The following is a 12,583-nucleotide window of genomic DNA, read 5'->3' on the forward strand; positions in this document are numbered from 1 at the left end:
TAAAACCTCACCCTGGACCCTCAAAATCAGGTACAGTAAAACCTCACCCTGTAGTCTCAAAATCAGGTATAGTAAAACCTCACCCTGGAGTCTCAAAATCAGGTATAGTAGAACCTCGCCCTGTAGTCTCAAAATCCGGTACATTAAAACCTCACCCCTGGAGTCTCAAAGCCAGGTACAGTAAAACCTCACCCTGTAGTCTCAAAATCAGGTACAGTAAAACCTCACCCTGGAGTCTCAAAATCAGGTACAGTAAAACCTCACCCTGGAGTCTCAAAATCAGGTACAGTAGAACCTCGCCCTGTAGTCTCAAATAGGTACAGTAAAACCTCACCCTGGAGTCTCAAAATGAGGTTCAGTAAAACCTCACCCTGGAGTCTCAAAGCCAGGTACAGTAAAACCTCACGGACACAATTGAGTCTCAAAATCATGTACAACACTATTTTTATATCAAGTTGATATGTATACATGTAGATAGTATTAAAATAAGTAAAAGATTTTTTCGACGATATACCTTATATTTTAATGTACACATCTTCTAGTCATGATAGTACTAATTAGTACAGAAAAGAGTGAATGGCTTTTTCCATGATCATGATGATGAGACATTTAGAATTGTAGTATATGCATGTACGTAACACAATTAAGGTCCATACCTATAGTGCCTTTTTAACAATAATATAATGAATATAAAAATAAAATCAACCAAATGGATGCCACTTTCTAACACCTGATGCTGAGTTGTTTGAATTATTGTTATGACATATATGTGTCATAGTCTTGCATTTTGTTTTTCTTTACTGTCAAAATATATATAGGACTTATTTTTACTATGCTTGCAGATATTAAACTGCTCTTTATAGGAGTTTTGTCTTATATTTCTTATATATTTTAAACAATATTGCTTTCTATTTTCAGCAATTGTCAGACCAGTATCACCAACTCCTGTGTTCACCTCAGTCAAGCCCATTATGTCTACTACACATGCTCGACCCATGGTTGCTATGGATGCACTTTGTGCCGATGTACCAGCAGGGTATCACTATGTACCTGCTATGATCCCTATTAGTCCTTCATCAATGTCATACAAAATGTTACTGGATAGTCTCCCTTTCCAGTTCCACACAAAGAAGTCCAACAAGAAACGAGAAGAAGAAATGATGCGTGAAGATGATGTGGAACGAAGAATGAGTGTCAGACAAAGTGAATGTGCCTATCGATATAAAGAAATTGTTGTGAAAAAGTGTAACCGCTACACACAGATCTGGTTAAATACACATTCAAAGTTAAAAAATTGTCTTAATCCTCAGGTAAGGATATGTTTAATACTTTACAGTGATCATCACTTTTGTCCACATACTAAATCTGTGTCTAAGAGAAAAGTTTTTTGCTTATTTTCCCCCACATTTCTGAATAGATGACAATTGTATAGCTGGTATATCGTTTTGCTAGTTATCATGGTTATGTATTATTCCTTGATACCATCAATACTTCTCTAGTTTTCATATAGGTGTTAAATTGATGTAGACTTTGAAGTTTACCACATACATTGGTAATGATTTTATATACTTAATAGTATGAATGTCTTGTTCTTTGTTTCAGGTAATACAAGAAGTGGTGTCAGCTTTGAACTCAGCGAAGTATGACGATAGTAATCTAGTCATGTTCAGTGGTCTAGGGAATGTGTTCTGTAGTGGTATTGATCTCACTTACTTGATCTCAAACTCAATGGATAGGAAAATGGCAGCAAGAAAAATGGTGGATGCTCTCAGGTATACATAATTATAACAGCATCTGAATAAAATGGAATAATTGCCTCTGTTTACTTTTCCCTTTTCATCACTAATATGCTTTATCGAATCAAGGTTAAAATCATCTCTTCAAACTGAGCAATTGGTGAAATACAGGTGCAGTGAAATAAAAGGTATTCTTAATCTTAGCACATAATTTCAAAATTTTGTTAAGAGTCTGATGATTTTGTGCAGAGTTATGGTCCTTGGACTTACTGAAGTCACATAAATCATCAGTTTTCAACACATTTTTATGACCCATTTATGGGCATTAAGTTTTCTGGTCTGTGTGGCCGTCTGTATGTACTTCTTTCCTGCTTCAAGTTAAAGTTTTTGGTGGAGGTAGTTTTTGATGAAGTTGAAGTCCAATCAACTTAAAACTTAGTAAACATGTTCCCTATGATATGATCTTTCCAATTTTAATGCCAAATTAGAGATTTTACCTCAATTTCATGGTCCACTGAACATAGAAAATAATAGTGCGGATGGGGCGTCCATGTACTGGGGATACATTCTTGTTTCATCATGCTTGAAGAAATTTACTTGATATTTGTTATAAAGTTGACACAAGTTGTAGATCAAGTTAATTTTGTTCCAATACAATGAATTGTAAACCAGTAGGGGACTATGTATTGCCATGAATTACTCACAGAATGCTTGTTACTGTTAGTTATTTGCCTTCATTTTCTAATAGGGATTTCATGAAAGCTCTCATCACCTTTCCAAAACCTTTGATAGCAGTAGTGACGGGAGCCGCCATAGGTCTGGGGATGACAATGCTCCCGTTATGTGACATCGTTTATGCCAGTGATAAAGCTTCATTCCATCTACCATACTCGCAGCTGTCACAAACACCAGAAGGATGTGCATCATTTCTCTTACCTACCACGGTGGGAATGGCCATGGTCAGTATTGATTTATACATGAGAATACTTTTAAATATTGAATGTTGTTACACAAAAAATTGAATTGATTATTTGTGTAATAGAAAATTCAAATGAGAAGATGATGTATAAGTGCCAATGAAAGAACTCTCTATCCATGTCACAATGTGTGAAAAGAAAACCATTATAGGTCAAAGTAGGACCTTCAAAACAGAGCCTTGGAGTTTACTGATGTTCCAATAAGATCTGTAATATACTAAGGGGACGCACTTTAAATTGTTCAAGTTCTTCTGTTTGTGTTTTTTTATGAAGTGCAACTAAAATCATGCATGATGAATGAGTATCCTACAAACTCTGCTTCCTCCAAGTATTTTCATTTACCTTTCCTTGTATCTTGAATGTAACGCTAAAAAAAGATTTCCATTATTTTAGGCTAATGAATTACTGATTGGAGGAAGGAAGATCACAGCTATTGAGGCCTGTCAACTTGGTCTGGTATCACAGGTGTTCTGGCCTACCAGTATCATGCAAGAAGTCATACCCAGAATAGAAAACATGGCCCTGCAGTCAGGCAAGGTAAACAAAATACACTTTTATTCAGGGACTGTCAACTGTGCAAGTGAAAATGTGTCTTTTTAAGACAAGATAGACAGAATAAATACTCATATTAGAATATAAAAAAATACCTTTGAAAATTTCTCAAGTAGGCCACCAATTTGAATTATTTTGAAATATGATAGGGAAATCCAATGTAAAGTTTGTAATTGAACAAATACTGTAAAAATGTTTCTTTATTCTTTTCTTCAGTTGCCCACATTTATTGAATAAGCTATTCAAAATATAATACACCCACTTTAAAAAGAAATAATAATTTTTCCTCAATTACCACTTTTCAAAATAAAATTACCAGGGTTATGGGAGTTATTTCCCCTTTCAGACATACTCCATTAGATAGGAAAAATAAAGCATCTCATTTCATTGTATTAGTGTAGAAAATGAAATTGTTATGTATTATCACAAATTTTCTTTGTCCTTCCCTATAACATCGATTAAGATTTCTTTTAAGGTGGTACCTAACACTACAGGGAGATAACTATGTAAAGTCAGCTAAACGTTTTAATGACATTGTGTTTCAAAAGGAATATTAAGCTTCTCAACGATCAAAATTTGTGTTGTCAAATTGTTATATAACCAGTGTAATTTTTCTGACAAAATGGTTGGTTCAAACAAAATTTAATTTTTACATTTTTGTTAAAAAGTCAAAGTAAATACTTTGACAAAATTTTATGAAAATTAAACAAGCCAAATTAATTTTAGTGAAAGTATTGGGTACCACCTTAAGCAGTGTTTTCCATAAGAACCGGCCGCCGGCCAAATTGACCGGTTCAAGCAATTATTTGGCCGGTTCAATCGTCATCAGTCTAAAAAATTTGGGTGCATATTTTACTTATACGACTATTTTACATTTCGTAACTTTATTGATCTTTATTATTATCTTCAATTCTTGAAGTTTTATTTACGTTTGAGAGTTCCGGTTTGGATTTCTATCGGAACACACGGCCGTTATCCATCGAAAGAGAAACTCCCGAGAGATATCGAGTATTTATGCAAGTCATGCCATGTCAAGGTCGTTAAAAACTCTCGTTTGTTGTTGGAAGATGAAACGTTCCATTACAGATTTTTTCCCCTCAAAGCGACACAAAGGTGTGGATTTTTATGATAATACAATTTATAAAGTTTGCATGCATTGTTTTTCAATTTGTTCTGTTGTGTTTATAAACGGATAGTTTAAATCGCGAATGAATCGATGACATAGCAGTGTTCCAGCTAGGTCGTTTCAGAGGGCGCGGCGCCCACCCTTTTTTCAGTTGCGCCCGTGCCCTTTTTGACGATTTCGGGGCGTCCTGTGTCTTTTTCTAGGCGTCCTGCCCTTTTAGAGATCGATGGTGTTTGATTTCATTTCCTTGTTGACCCTATAATTAATATCGATTTTCATCATTAATCGAGGTAATTAATACCTGCAGTTAAATTGACAACCTACTGACTTCACTTGACAGCTTGTGTGTCTAACAAACTGTTAATTAACATTTATTACCTGAGCTTTAGGTCATAAATTATCCGCGAATTTGAAGCGTTTGTAAATATATTTTCTCAGTTATTTCCCCCTTGTTTAGCCTCAATCAAATTTATTTTCCTTCAAATGTTATTTACTATTAAAAATTGAAATACACATGAATTTAATAAGAAATTGCATAATTATGCATATTTAGTGATCAGAAATTTATTTTGAACTTGCAGAGATAAATATTTTGCAAATTATTTTTTATCTTTATACTTTTTTAAACGTCTGACAGATTATGATCACTACCTTTTCTTCAACATTGATATGATACCTATATGCAATAACTCCTGTAAACATGAGGAGAAGTATAATGATAAATACACTGATAATTGCAGTACACTAGCACCACACATTTTACATTAACTGTTTAATGGTTGATAACTATATTTTATTAAAAAAAATGTAGTTTTACTTTAACTATCAAAATAATGTTTGATTTACATCTTTAATAAAATATGCCTTTTATAAATTATCTTTCACGCGTTAAATGTGCACAACAGGCCTGAACACTTCAAACAAATACGGAACAATTCCTACGATAAAGGAATATTAACAAATCAAATATGTGCACAATAATTTGCTGACAGAATCAAAAATATAATTTAATTTTGAAAAATTAAGTCACACTTAACAAGAATACATGTACATTTGTACTCATGAAACTAAGACTTTAATAGTAGTTAGAAAATATCAATTGAGGGGCATTAGATAAAGATGTAAATTAAAACTCTAATTTTGAAATAAAGAAAAAATGTGAATGTTACTTCTTGTGATCATTAACATTTGGCTTCATACTTTAACAGGTAAATATTTTTTATCCTTTTTTATGGTAATTTTCATTATGAATTATTGCCCATGGGGCCAATACATGTATATGTAGGAATCATTCCAATGCACTCAAAAACAATGTGTGATTATATATGAAGAGATGAAAAGTGTGACTTAATTTCAGATCCAATTTTGTTTGTTTAAGTTATGCATGGATGACTTGAAAAAGTTTTTTGTTTCAACTGCATGTTTATTTTTGGATTTGACCAATACAAATCATGTAAGTATATATAATTTAAGCCTTTAAAGATTTAGACATAACAAATCAATACAGAATAAAAAATAAGATGAAACAACATGTGATGTAGTTTTATCAGAAAGACAACACAAAATGTATTTTGAATTTAAAGGTTCTATATTTTTATAAATGAAGTAACTGTTGTAAACAGTATTTAATCAAAGAACGATGCAATTTAGCAATTACAGTAATTTTTCTTTATTCAGGATTGATTAGTTGTATTTACTATTATATGTTTCAGGCAATGACTGTGTTGACATTAATGGCAATGCAATAGATGAATCACCCTCCCCTACAAGTAGCTGCTATGATAAAGATCAGCATAGTGAAGAAAAAGAACCTGAGCCAGGATCTTCAACAGAAACGGCAACACACCCTACTAGTAGTTCTGTTAATGAACAGTCTCAATCTTCAAAAGATTATATCTCAATGCCAAATGAAAAGAGTTATGGTCCGTGGAATTTTAAACAATGTAAAACAAACGTAGAAGATTTATTTGAGAACAAAGCAGTACATTCCTTTTTTACATGTAAAGATGCTGACTGTTCAACTATTCATACTGATTCCCAGATCTTCAAAAAATTTAAACACTCCTGGCTTAACAGTAAAAATTGGTGGCTCTGTTTTGTTGAAAATGATGGCATGTTTTGTTTGGTTTGCAAAAAGCATCAGATGAAGCACCCACAAAACCAACGCAGTGTATTTGCCTCTACACCAAGTGTAAGATTCAAAATCGATTCTCTAAATACTCATGTGCAAAGTAAATTACATATTGCTGCTTTACAAAATGAGTTATTACAACAAGTTTCGGTATTCCATCAAGAAGTTATTAAGAAAACAGAAGTGAATAACACTGTTTTAAACCAAGTATTTTCTTCAGCATATTTCTTAATGAAAGAATTTGTAGCAAATAAAAAACTACTTCCACTCTTGCAGTTTATTGAAAAAATCTTTGAGGTTGAACATTTAAAGTTCTTTCAACACAGATCAGCAAGGTCACAAACTGAGATTTTTCGAACTCTGGGGGATGTGATGAAAGAAATAATGTTAGAGAATGTACGAAAGTCTAATGCGTTTGGATTGATGACAGATGAAGTGGCAGACATTTCTGTGAAAGAAAATTTAGTAACTTTTATACAGTACTACAGCTTTAAAGATGAAGAAACTAAAACAAACTTTTTGTCCTGTAAAGATATTCTTGAGAAACACAATGCTGCTAATGCTGAGACAATAACTGGTCTGTTGCTTGAAGAACTTGAATCAGACAAGTTAGATGTTTCAAAACTTACAGGTTTCTCCTCTGATGGAGCTTCTGTGATGGTTGGTAAAAGAACAGGTGTCGCTACACGTCTCAGAGAAAAAAATCCATGTCTAATAAACATCCACTGTGTATGCCACAAGCTTGCCCTTTCTTGTGCTGATTCTAACGAGTCCATCAGTTTTATCAAGAATATGGAAATTATTCTTCGTCAACTTTGGCAACTCTTTGAAAATTCACCGAAGAAAATGGCCATTTACTTAAAAACTCAGAAGGAATTGAAAAATATTACCATGGGGGATAAGGCCCAAAAAGTTGTAAGCAAAAGATTAAAGAAGGCATGTAGGACAAGATGGCTTAGTCTTGAATCATCAGTCAAAGCAGTATTTTCAGAATATGAAGTTATTCTTCATACATTAAGTAAGTTAGAAAAAGATGACGCAGCAGCATGTGGACTTTTAAAAAAGATGAAAGGTCTTAAGTTTCTTGGAGCTATATACATTTTAAATGACATTTTGCCAATACTAGCTGATTTATCAAGACTATTTCAGAAAGACTCTTTAAACTTTTCTGTGATATGCCCAGCAATTAACATGACAAAGGACAAGCTGAAACAACTAATTGAGGAAGATAAACCTATTGAAAGTTTAAGAAATGATATAGATTCTTTCACAAATATGTGTGCAGAAATAAACTTGACAAAGAAAGATTCTGATGAACTAACATCTCTTTTCAAAAAGTATGTCGATGCATTAATCAAAAACATTGATAGACGATTTGAAGATTGTGGAGAAGTCTTATCGTCTTTTGCAATTTTTGACCCAACACTTCTACCAAAAACTGATGAAACAGGATTTAAAGAGTATGGAGAAGATTCGATCAAAGTGTTGGGAGAACATTTCTATCAAGATGATGAAGAAGAAAAGAAAAATCAGAAAGCTGAAAAACTGCTGACAGAATGGCAAGGATTGAAATATCAGATCAATGACAATTTGAAAAAGATCATGCCTCAAGATGTGAAAGATGGAAAATCCAAAATTACAGCCACTGAATGGCTTTTAAACCAACTAGTCAGAAACAAATCATTTTGCAACTTCTATCCTAGTATAGTTTTTATAGCAGAAGTTGCATTGGCACTTCCAGTGTCCAATGCATGGCCTGAGAGAGGGGCTAGTGCATTAAAAAATGTTAAGACAAAGCAAAGAAACAGACTAACCAGCCACATGCTAGACTCAATTCTTCATGTATGTATAAACGGGCCACCTGTTGAGTCATTAGAAGGTGAAGCTCTTATCAAACGAGCAGTAACAACCTGGACTGGTGCAAAAAATCGAAGACGATTACCAGCAAACAGAGCTCCTACATCTAAAGTACAAGAAAACACCATGACTTGTAAAGCACCTGTACTCGAAGATGCAAGTGTTCAGACAGAGACACCGACAGAAATTGTCACTATTGAAACTGAAGTCAGACAGACATTGAATGAAGTTCGAAATGCAATGAAAATCCTAGAACTTGATGAAATGGATAATCTCTCCGAAGATGATTGTTCCTCTTCTGATGATTTAGATTAATAAATTTCATTTAACCAATTTGATAGTCTGAATTTTACCCACCATGTTGTGTTGACTTGTCTAAGTACATTTGGTTATACGAGTTCTAAAAACAAGAAGATTTTCATTCTATTTTTATTTGTATTTCTATTACAACTTAAATATATCATGACAAAATGACAAAATTATTACAAAACAAAAGCTTAAAAGACATGATAATATAGAATATAGTGTGCATCCTACCTATAATTAAATAATAATAAATAAAATTGCTTGTATCCAATACCGAATAGAACAGTATTCTTAATTTTGTCAACGTTCATGACGTTTAAATTATAGTAGTATTCAAAGTCTTAAAATTGTGCAGACAAAATTTTTTAGAAAAAAATTCTCCTAATAATATGCCCATTTAACAAGCATGAAATATTGTCTTAAAATTCGTCAGATGCCAGGATTTTGAATCTAGATTTCAAAAATTTTTCGGGGGGGCAAGCCCCCCCGGACCCCCCCTATTATCCGGTGACCGCCTACTTATTCATTTTGGCCTGTTAGGCCAAAATGAATGGAAAACCCTGCTTAAGTACACAGCTTACTGTCAGAATGATGCTCTGTAGTGACATTTTCCTTGTTGAAATTTTTAATGTTAGTATTTTCAAACTGTGATTGTTGGTTGTTTGATTGATGATTTATTGCAGATTAAAAATAATGGATTAATACAATTTATCTTTTCAGGCTTTAGAGACAACAAAATTATTGATTCGAAGTCACCAGAGAACAAAAATAGAACTAACCAATGAATCAGAGTGTAATCTATTATTAGAGAGATGGCCGTCAACGGAATGTCAGAAGGCAATAGAAAATTATCTGAACAATGATAACAACTTCTGTATATGAACATTCTTGCATTTAGGACATATTTAATTGTATCAGGAAGTTGTGAAACAATTTACAGAAAAGGGGAGACCATCAGTATATTGATTACATTGATGGATTATCTCCCTTTTCAATAAGGAAACCAATCTGACAAAAGCTTTGGAATAGCTGTCTACGATAAAAGTCCTTGTCTCTACTTTAATTCACTGCATAATGAAGTTAACATGCAATATGTTAAGAATATTCCTATAACTAATATACTTCTGGAAGTTGAGTTGACTTATATTGTAAATAAGATCAATGCAATGAACAGTAAAGCTCTGTATTTGTACATATCATTTGCCACCATTTTTTTTATCAAACAGGTTCTGTATATACATGTACTTTTAATTCTTATTTCCGAAAAATAAATTCTTGGTCAAATTTTCTTCAACCATTTAATATTATTTCAATTATTTTTTCCTTCTATAATGTAAGAGTTGTTCAGAAATATCTAGTCTGTATTGTTTGGCTTTAATGCTTTGATGAAGATTAAAAGCAGAGTTGTGTTTATTATAATGAGTTTTTGGGCTTGTGTATAAAATATATATGATGTTTTGCAGCCATAAAATGACCTTTTTTATATATATTAAATTGTGTTCATTACATGTATCTACAATTTCATGTTAAGTAACATACAAGTTTATACATAAGCTCATTTGTACACCTAGATTTGCATTTTACTTTCATATAGAATAAAAAATCAAGTCTAAGTCTTAAATGATAAACTGGTATAAGTACCTAAGAATTAGAACAGAATGATAACAATGTAAGGTAAAGGAAATTCATTCCACTACATTCCCATCAAATATTTTTCTGAAATTTAATTTGACCTGCAAATGATTAAAATGATGTTGTTTGATATATGACAATGAGGCGACAAACACAACAATATAATGAAAATAAAAACATATAAGGCCAAATAAAAATATATGTGTGGTTCCAGTTACCCTACCGTCCCTACTTTTTTGTCTTAAAAGTAGCCTTCCCTAAAGATTTTATTGTCAATTTTCATCAAGCACTGTTAAAGTCAGAATATTGCTCCCATAGACTCAATGTAAAAAAAAACATAAAATAAAAAAAAATCCTTACCTGCCTAGCCTAACTTGTTTTCCGATGTAACTGGAACCACGCATACTATTTTATTTGGCCTAAAGAACATATCTGTTTCTGCGTATTAAATTATTGATTTCATCAGTGTTAAAAATAGATGCTTTAAATCAATGGTAATATTCCCAAAACATAATAGATGATTGTACCTAAAAACCAGGATGTCAATGTAGGATTGTTTTAGCTTTTTATTATGGTCATATTGTCAGTTTTGAAATATTTTTGTCTTGCACTTGAAAAGTAATGGACCTCCAATTCAGTATTGTATAGATAAGTGTAATTTGTTATATTCCCCAATAATAGGGTATAGTTTTTATTTTGTCCTATTTTTTTCATACTGCCAAAATTGACTTTTAGTTATGGTTAACAATGAAATAAGTTGTAATTGATTAACATTATTTGTTATTCAGCACTATGAATAGAAGAAGTAGTGTTTGTAAATATAGAATCAAACAAGGTAGTGATTCAAACAGGTTGACTTTAAAATTCCCATTGTTAGGCTCGTCATTGTAAATGGACTGGTCCCTTGTATATTTTAGTAATAATTTCCTAGAGTTACACTAGTTACATGTACTACACTGTGTCAGTGTATTCAGTTATTTAATTTGTAAACTAGTCATTTCGGGCATTTTTTGTGTTAATTAAATCATGTTTTGCAAATAGTCCTTTGAAAATTTGTTTTTAAAGAGTTTTCTTCAACAGCAAATTCTACAATTTCTACTGAATTTTAAAGGTTTCTTAAATTAAAACTAGCACCACCACCAAAAGTGTTCATATATTTTCCAGAATCCTGCAATACTTACAGGTGTAAAAATTAAAGAAATAAATGAATGCAGAACTTTATGAAAGATAAGGAACAGGGTAACACAACATTTGAGATTCATATCATAATGTGTAATTAATTCATTCATAAATCAACAAAGTCAGAAATTCATGCATCAGGGATTAAACAAATATTTTTTCCATCTTTTTTATTTTTAAAGTTAAGTTATAATTAGACAAAATGGTACTGTTTCATTTAAAAAAGAAATAAGTACTTTGCTATAATACAATTATTAGAAATTTTTGTTGAGACTTCTTTTTTTCTTTTAGATTGCCCCAAAGTAAAATTCAGATGTATAACATACAGGCACATTAAGTTTGAATGTTGTCCTCTGTAAGATAGATTTCCCTTTCAGATACACTGATATCTGGCTTGTTGAATAAGTTGATCCTTCCATGCATTATAAATCAGGAAAACAATGTAGCCTATGTCATAAGGGACACATGAGAACATCTGACATTGTTTTCCAATTCTTAATTTACTTTAAAGATTCCTCCATAAGTGTTCATTGTAATTATTTCACTCCGTCTTTATTTATTGTCATAATGTGTAGTTTTAGTTATTTATGGATCTGTGTATTGTATTTTTTCCTTATTTAATCTGTAATAAAATGGAAAATATAACTCAGTTGGTTAACCATTCTTACATAATATTATCTCATACTGTGAAAGTACTTTTATTCGTGGGGTACCAATTTTCGTGGTTTTCGTGGATGACTTTATCCACGAATTTAAGTGTCCAACGAAATAAAACAACCATTGTCCCAACAAAGATCTTCATCGGTAGGCTTGAATATTGATATGATCTAGAGAAATATTGAATAATGCCAAATCTGAGAATACTTTAATAGCAGTCACAGAACTACAACCACATGCAGGATTATGTGATGATCTGACCATTGTCTCATTGTGATGTTCCAACCAGTGTCTCATTGTGATGATCCAACCATTGTTTCATTGTGATGACCTGACCATTGTTTCAAAGGAATACCAATGGTCTAATCTTTATTAAAAAAAAGAAACACTTTTGAACACCATCAACAAAAGACAACCACTGAATATCAGG

At 32.3% G+C, this 12,583-nt stretch overlaps 1 protein-coding gene across 1 annotated transcript in view; it reads left to right on the top strand.

Annotated features, from left to right (window-relative positions):
* The window catches only part of LOC134720576 (testis-specific chromodomain protein Y 1-like), a 20,684-nt gene extending 8,543 nt beyond the window's left edge, over window positions 1-12,141 (top strand). The window contains exons 3-7 of the mRNA XM_063582906.1: window positions 919-1,310; window positions 1,603-1,772; window positions 2,485-2,695; window positions 3,107-3,250; window positions 9,406-12,141. Of these exons, the coding sequence (XP_063438976.1) occupies window positions 919-1,310; window positions 1,603-1,772; window positions 2,485-2,695; window positions 3,107-3,250; window positions 9,406-9,567 (1,079 nt within the window). The 3' untranslated portion in view covers window positions 9,568-12,141. The remainder of the gene's footprint in view (window positions 1-918; window positions 1,311-1,602; window positions 1,773-2,484; window positions 2,696-3,106; window positions 3,251-9,405) is intronic.
* Window positions 12,142-12,583: the final 442 nt, after the last annotated feature.

The sequence above is a fragment of the Mytilus trossulus genome, chromosome 6, assembly GCF_036588685.1.
Source record: "Mytilus trossulus isolate FHL-02 chromosome 6, PNRI_Mtr1.1.1.hap1, whole genome shotgun sequence".
Classification (NCBI taxonomy): domain Eukaryota; kingdom Metazoa; phylum Mollusca; class Bivalvia; order Mytilida; family Mytilidae; genus Mytilus; species Mytilus trossulus.